We start from the raw sequence: 8260 nt of genomic DNA, 5'->3' as shown, positions 1-8260 counted from the left end.
AAAAGTGATATTTAGGAAATAAGTCAAATTTCATTATATGTGATTTATTAAATTAAGTTTCATTATAAGTGAAATTTCCTCCATCTCTATTTCATTATAAAGTGATTTATTTTGTTATATAAATTTCTTAAGTGAAATTAGCCAATTTCCAATTTCGGAGATTTTCGTAATTCTAATCGTTATCTCTAGTCAGGAAATTAACTTATATATTGTTTGGTGTTAAAAGTACTATTTTGGTGTACAAATAACATTTACATGTCGGTAAATGAATATTTAAATACTTGTGTTAAATTACTCCTGTTATATCTATAAAGCGCATAGTAAGTATTTTGTCCAGTTTGCGCATTATTCTGATAATCAATTAATTTAAACTAGGTGTTGACTATTAACTAGATACTTTATCATAACGAGAATAATATAGTATTTATATAAATTAAAAGGTAACATTGTAAAGTTATCGAATTAAGCTGGTATAAATTAAAAGGAAATGTAAACTAGAACGTGCTAATTAGGTATGTTTAAAGTAAAAAATACCTTTGCGTTTTGAAGCCTTGTTTACTGATTCGGTAGAATTGTTGTAAAAGTTTGTGATGTTAAGCGTGTCGTTTGAGTAGTTATGAAGTAGTTAGCCACGTGTTCAAGATCTCGAGCGTAAAAAAAAAAAAAAAAAAAAAAAAAAAAAAAAAAAAAAAAAAAAAAAAAAAAAAAAAAAAAAAAAACATTGTTCAGTTGTTAACGGTGAATAAAAGTTTTATAGTATTATCGTAAGTTTCGCGAGACTCAATTTTGTATTTAAGCTATTTGTGTGTAATGTGATTTAATCATATAATTTTGTAATTTTGTGATCTCTCGATCTTGTAATTTTGTGATAGCTATTTTGTATTTCTGTGATCGAAAGATTGTTATTTTGCAATCGTATGATCTTATACTTATTCTTATAAAGTTTGGATATTTATTTTAGTTTGTACTTACTTATCTTGCGCCATGGGTGACATTCAAAATGTCTTTCGACTTGCAACAATTTATTGTATCACCACGGGATCATGTGGAATCTCTCACAGTTGCCACAAAAACTGACCTAAAGAATCTAGCTCGCCATTATGATGTACAGGTTCCCGCAACTGCCATAAAATGTGTAATTCTCAGTCATATTTTGAACTTCCTTGTAGATGAAGATATTGTTCCAGAAGAAGAATTGGCTGACGTTCGAGCTCTAACCGTTACCAATCCAAATGGTGACTTGAATAAACTAAGTCTGCAGCTGGAGTTGGAAAAGATGAAGATGCGAGCCGCAACTGCCGCCGCTGAGGTAGAAGAGAGGAAAGCCGCTGCTGCTGAAAGAGCCGCAACTGCCGCAACTCTGGTAGAACGAGAAAGAGCCGCTGCTGCTGAACGAGCCGCAACTGCTGCCGCTGAGTTAGAAGAGAGGAAAGCCGCTGCTGCTGAGCGCACGGCTGCTGCCGCTGCTTCCCTAGAACGTATCAAGGTGGAAACTGCTTTGGAGCAACAAGAAAAAGAAAGTGAACAGAAAAACAAAGCTCTCCGTGTTAGGCTGCAGATTGAGAGAGAAGCGGCCACAGTAACAGAACGGGATCTGGCATTTATAAGACTGAAAGAAAAGGAAGAAGGTAAGCTAATTCCCGAACCCTTTGATGTGGGCAAGGTGCAGAAATTGCTGCCCACATTTGAAGAACGGGAACCTGATAACTACTTTTCTGTGTTCGATGACACAGCCAAGAATCTCAATTGGCCTCAGGACAAATGGTATTTGATCATCCGGAACTCATTTAAAGGTAAAGCATTATCTGTATGTGCCACTATATTAGAGGAACCTGATTATTTCATAATTAAACAGGCAATCCTTGATGCTTATTCTATTACTGCGGAAGGTTATAGGCAAATATTTCGTAATAGTCAGAAGCAAGATCAGCAGACCTTTTTAGAATTTATGAATGGAAAGATTAAACAGTTTCAGAAGTGGGTAGACAAAGTAGATGTCAAAACTTTTGAGCAGTTGAAAGATTTAATAGTAATGGAGGAGTTCTTAAGGAAAATACCAGGTAGCATTAATGTGTATCTAAGAGAGCAGAATGAATCTGACCCTAAGAAAGCCGCTTTAAAGGCAGATGACTATGCTCTTATTCATAAAGTAGGTAAAACCCCATATAGAGAAACTAGACCTAAGGAAACTTGTACATACTGCAAACAAGAAGGACATCATATTTCAGAATGTCCTGATCCACATTGTGCAGCTTCATACTTAAAGAGAAAACCTAATCCCCCTCAATTCTCTCCTAAGCAAATGAATCCTTCCAAACAGGAACCAAAACCTAAGGTGGAGAAGAAAAAGACCTTCCATTGTGCATCACACGAGTCCCAAGCGTTTGCACCCTTCACTTGCTCAGGCAAAATAAATGGTAAACCTGTAACCATACTCAGAGACACTGGATCCTCTCAAACGATCGTCTCTCCTAAAGTAATACGACCTAAAGGTGAAACTCACAGGTATGTTGCAGTTAATGACCTAACCAGTAAGTCTATGTTGCCTCTCATTAATGTATCCCTTCATTGTCCTTATTTCTCTGGAACTACTGAAGTAGCTGTAAATCCAGAACTGTTACCATGCAAGAATGTTGATGTAATCCTGGGTAATGACATAGCTAACTCTGTTGTCTTAACAAACTTAATAGCAGTATCTCCAGGTGATGTTGTACAGGAAGAATGCTTAGCAGTGACACGAAGCAGGAAAAAGGACACCCCTACTGAATCATCATCAAACCCGTTGCCAGTCTCTGAACCTATGGATTTCAACGAGTTGATGAGTACATATAAGATCCAACCTGATTCCTTTAGCTATCAACAAAGGAAAGATGTCACTCTACAGCAGTGTTTCAACCAAGTGAAACCAAAGGATACCAACAAGTGTTCTTATTTTTATATTAATAATGATGTACTAATGAGAAAATTCAGGTCCAGCAAGAACAGTCATCTAGAAACCTGGAAGGATCTATTCCAGGTAGTTGTTCCTAAGGATATAAGACCTCTGATCCTAGAATTGTCTCACTCTGCTGACTCTCATCTTTGTATCACTAAAACATATGAACGCATCAGTCAAGACTTTTATTGGCCAAACATGAAGAATGACATTAAAGAGTACGTAAAAACATGTACAACATGTCAAAAAGTAAGTAGTCCTAATGTGAAAGTACCAGTTGCACCATTAAAACCTATACTTGTGCCTAAAGAACCTTTCAGTAAGATCATAGTAGATTGTGTAGGCCCTTTGCCTAAGACAAAAAGGGGACATGAATACTTGCTTACGGCCTTATGCCCAACTACCCGTTATCCATTTGCAGTACCTTTAAGAAACATTTCAGCCAAGAACATCCTAAAGTCACTAGTGTCCATATTTACTGTTGTAGGATTTCCAACTGAACTACAATGTGATCAAGGAACCAATTTCATGAGTCATGCTTTTAAAACAGCTATGAAAGATTACCATATAACCCAAGTCTCATCCTCAGCTTACCATCCACAGACCAATGGAGCATTAGAACGCACTCACCAGACCATTAAAAATCTTCTCCGGAAATACATCCATAGTTCAGGTAACGAGTGGGATTGCGATTTGGAACTGATCATGTACATCATACGAGGAGTTCGAAACCAGTCTACTGGTATGTCACCTTTTGAACTACTCTTCGGTCGACTGCCACGAACTATCCTCAGTTCAGTCGAAGAACGCATCCTGAAGTTGGGAGATAATGAGGTACCTCTTTCCCAATATATTTCAGAACTCAACAGGAAACTTTCAGATCTTCACTCCATTGCCAAAACTAACTTGATAACAGCTCAAGAGAAGATGAAGATTAACTATGATAAAAAGGCTAAAACCAGAAGTTTCAAAGTAGGAGATGCAGTGCTGCTATACCATCCGATTGTAGGCTCTCCCCTACGACAGAAATACCAGGGACCTTATACCATCACTCAACGTATCTCGCCAACCAACTATATAATCGCCACTCCAGATAAGCGTAAGTCTACTCAATTAGTCCACATAAACCTCTTAAAGGCCTATTTGTCTCCCTCAACAGCTGAAAGTAAAACTGTAATGATTACTAGTTCCATACCATACATAGATTGTCCTATGGATCAATTTACAGATGATCCAATAACTGCATCTTGGCAGGATTCTCAAAACTCAAAGATCTTGGAAAACTTATCAGGCTATCTACAACCCTTATATGCATCAAAATGTAAATCTTTAGTAGCTTTATTCCATGAATTTCCTAGTATAACTTCAGATAAACCAGGCAGATGCACCATGCTAGATCATGACATCAAACTACAACCAGGTGCTGCACCCATTAAACAAGCTTTCTATCGAACATCACAGAAGAAATTGGGTATCATGAAAGAAGAAGTGAACTACTTGATAAGAGAAGGATTGGCAGAACCCAGTGCGTCACCATGGGCTTCCCCATGTCTCCTAGTAGGAAAGAAAAATGGTAAATTTCGTCTTTGTACCGATTACAGGAAAATTAATAATTTAACAATTAAAGATTCGTATCCTCTACCAAGAATACAATATATAATTGACCAAGTAAGTAATTCGACCTACTTAACCCAAATAGATTTGTTGAAGGGTTATTACCAAATTAAATTGACAGAAACGGCAAAGGAAATTTCTTCATTTATCACTCCATTTGGCTTATTTAGTTATAACGTACTGCCATTCGGATTAGCCAACGCACCTGCCACCTTCCAAAGAGTAATGTCTTTAATTTTACAGGACTTGGAAAAAGTATTTGTATATTTAGATGACATCATTATTGCCTCTGACACATGGATAAACCATATTCAAAAGATAAAAGAAGTTTTCTCAAGGTTGAAACAACATGGATTAACAATCAACTTAGCAAAAAGTAATTTTTGCAAAGGTCAGGTATCTTACCTTGGTCATCGAGTTGGCAGTGGTAAAGTATTACCCTATGATGCAAATATTAGCGCCATAACTTCTTATCCTGTTCCAACTACCAAACAGGAATTAAAAAGATTTCTAGACGCTAGTGATCTTGGATATGGGGGCATTTTATTACAGCATCCTGCTCCAATAACTGCCATAACAGGAAACCTGCCCCCACTAGCTGATCTGTTACCAGTCTCTTATTCCAGTGGACGATTTATGGGTTCCCAACTAAATTGGCCCACTGTGGAGAAAGAACTATTCGCCATCGTAGCTACCATCCCGAGATACGAGATTTATGTTGATGGACAAGACACGATCTACGTCTACAGCGACCACTCTCCTCTGTCGCATCTCCATAGGTCCACTACTCTCAACCCTAAACTTTTAAGATGGTCATACATACTATCTGCACATAATATCCAAGTAATCGCCATATCAGGACGAGAAAATATTGTGGCAGACTCATTATCAAGGATAACCTCGGTTGATCCTCGGGAAATGAAAAAAACAAAAAAAAACAAGGGGGGACTGTGATATCCCCATATGTTGTACATATGCTAACATATCTGATTTGTCTAATGTTTATTTTTCCATTTTCTTTGTAAATACATCACCTTATTTCAGAGCCATCTTCATTCCATTCTTTTCATTATCTTTTGTTTACACTCACCTTCCTGCTGTAAATCATCCATGTTTTCTTACTTTACATGTTATAAGGTAACCCCAAATTTATTGATTTTGTTAGAATACATTGTTCTCACCACGAGATTCATCTACCTTGCTCACCCATTCACTTTGCATTGCTTATTATTGTTGTTTTGAAGTGCTTTTTCATTATTAAATTTAACGTAAGATTAAAGTTTTGTTTATAACATAGTTTATTGTTCCTGTCCTCCAATTATCCTGCTATTGGTGCTTCGATTGTCTGCAACCAGCTTTAAGAAGATACATTTGATCATAATCAACAATCTTATACACTCGTAATAAGAAACAAGTGAATTTGGAAGTCTACCCATATGACTTCTATTTTATTGTGTGAAGAGATCTACCGCCCATTGTAAAGGGGTAATTGTTTGCACAGTGGTTCGTCACATGATAATATATATATATATATATATATATATATATATATATATATATATATATATATATATATATATATATATATATATATATATATATATATATATATATATATATATATATAGTCAGTTTCTAGGCCATAGGGCATTGTCCTGCTTGATAGGGCAGTGTCACTGTTCCTTGCTGTTGCCATTCATGCGCGGCCTTTAAACTTTCCAATAAAGTACTGGGTTCAGAGGAACTGCCGGTAAGCTTGATATGCATGTAATGCAATGGAAGATTTAGTTTTCAAATACTTTCTTCTGTCTCCTTTAAGTGCTCTCTCTCTCTCTCTCTCTCTCTCTCTCTCTCTCTCTCTCTCTCTCTCTCTCTCTCTCTCTCTCTCTCTCTCTCTCTCTGCAACACATCTTTTGATCTTTGATTGAATATTTGTTGCAGAAAAACCGTCGATATCAATCAATGCTTCTTGCATGAAATTTCATTTTTCAAATTATTGCAAAAGGGGGAAACGTCATCTTGTTCTGATCTTGAATAAAATAAATCTTAGTTTTAAAGGAAATTCATTTATAAACATCTACATAAATACACATGTTCTGAGAACAGTAAATGTTCAAAAACAAAATAAATACATTGAAAGTTGAACTGTTTTTTTATATTGATTGTTGACCATTTCATTAAAAGAGAAAATTGCATTTCACTGTAAAGGAGATTAACAAAAAAGATGAACTAAAGAGACAGTTTTTATCTTTTCAGTTCTTTCATCACCGAAGTTAAGGTCAAAAGCAGGTTTGTCCGTCTATTGCTTAAGAATGACAGACATGTGGCAACGTCTTATCATGCTGTTAGTGAGACCCCGGATGTTTGCAATGACGATGTTGTTCCATTCTTTCACGAGGCCATTTCAAAGCTCTGCAAGAGACGTGTCCTTTGATACACGACCGGAAATGGCAACTTGCAACATGTTCCACACAGGCTCAATAGGGTCTAGGTCTGGCAAAGAGGAGGTCATTCCATCTAGACAATTGTCTCCTTATCAACACCCTACCACAATTTGGGATGGGTGTTATCGTCCATCACAATGAAGCAAGGATTAACAGGACCAGAGTAAGATCTTTCGTACACATCAAAGATATCATCCTATGGCAAACGCCCTTCATACAGCCTTTCCTCATGACATGCAGATCCTATCTTCCGTTTTTGCTGATCCTTCCCCTATAATTGATCCTCCCCCTTAACAGTTTACTTATTTTATCGTTAAACCATCCATGTCCTCTGTGCCACACCCGTTGTCTCCTGTCAGTGAAGTCCAGACAATATCTGGACCCATAAGTGAAGAGTCCTGGAGTCCGATCGTTGTGTGTCCAAGCGAGCTGATCAGGTGCCAAATGTAAACGTTCCCGTCTGTGATATACAGTCAGTGGGATCCGATCACAGACTCTCCTGGAGGAGACACAGGCAGTGTGGAGATGATTATATATCGCCTTTTGGTGGATACTCTCACAACTGAGGCATTATTTGAAGAATATGAATTACCTGTTTCTTTGAAGCCTCTACAGCCACAGACAGACTATAATATCACAGCTGCTCTTAGCTCTTAAATCATTTCTCTTTCCAATTTCTTCTTTTTTTCTATACTTGAGGAAATTTTTCGAATGAGATTCAACTAACATTATATATCTTAGTAAATACCAACTCTCCTTTTTTAGGGTTTTTCCATAACTATCAATGAAATCATTTCACTTTCCTTGTATATATTCCAGAATGTGAATTGACTCCTATTTCTAATTCATTCATCCCTAAAAGCATTCCAAGTCCAGTATTCCCATTCCTAATGATTCCTGTTCAGAAAGAAAAGTCGTCACTTTAGACAGATGGCGGTGTCTGGCATCTCTCTCTTGGGGTCGGTATGATACGCGTCTGATTCCCAGCTGAAGATTTGAGTGGAGGAACTAGTAATGTTTCTCTTAATTGACAATTCCCCCTAATGGATAACAATTCAGTCTTTCAAAAATGTTGCAAATAAATGAATCGAGAGATTAATTCCCTAATATGATATATTTGATTGATAAGCCAATCAGAAATTTGATATGGTGTCGACTAAATGTCAAATGGCTTTAATCTGGACAAAAAAGTTGTGGGATTATAATAATTATACTTGCATTTCATTGCTGAGAGAGAGAGAGAGAGAGAGAGAGAGAGAGAGAGAGA

General features: G+C 36.8%; 1 protein-coding gene across 1 annotated transcript; it reads left to right on the top strand.

Moving 5' to 3' along the window:
• Nucleotides 1-1134: 1134 nt before the first annotated feature.
• Nucleotides 1135-5587, top strand: LOC137633556 (uncharacterized). The gene is made up of 2 exons (XM_068365839.1): nt 1135-4508; nt 5064-5587. The coding sequence occupies exons 1-2, from the start codon at nt 1277-1279 to the stop codon at nt 5501-5503; spliced, it is 3672 nt and encodes a 1223-aa protein (XP_068221940.1). The 5' UTR covers nt 1135-1276; the 3' UTR covers nt 5504-5587.
• Nucleotides 5588-8260: the final 2673 nt, after the last annotated feature.

This window comes from Palaemon carinicauda, chromosome 43, assembly GCF_036898095.1.
Source record: "Palaemon carinicauda isolate YSFRI2023 chromosome 43, ASM3689809v2, whole genome shotgun sequence".
In the NCBI taxonomy this organism is placed as follows: Eukaryota; Metazoa; Arthropoda; class Malacostraca; order Decapoda; family Palaemonidae; genus Palaemon; species Palaemon carinicauda.
Note: the sequence above shows the minus strand (reverse complement) of the source record. Positions and strands in the feature narration are given on the sequence as shown.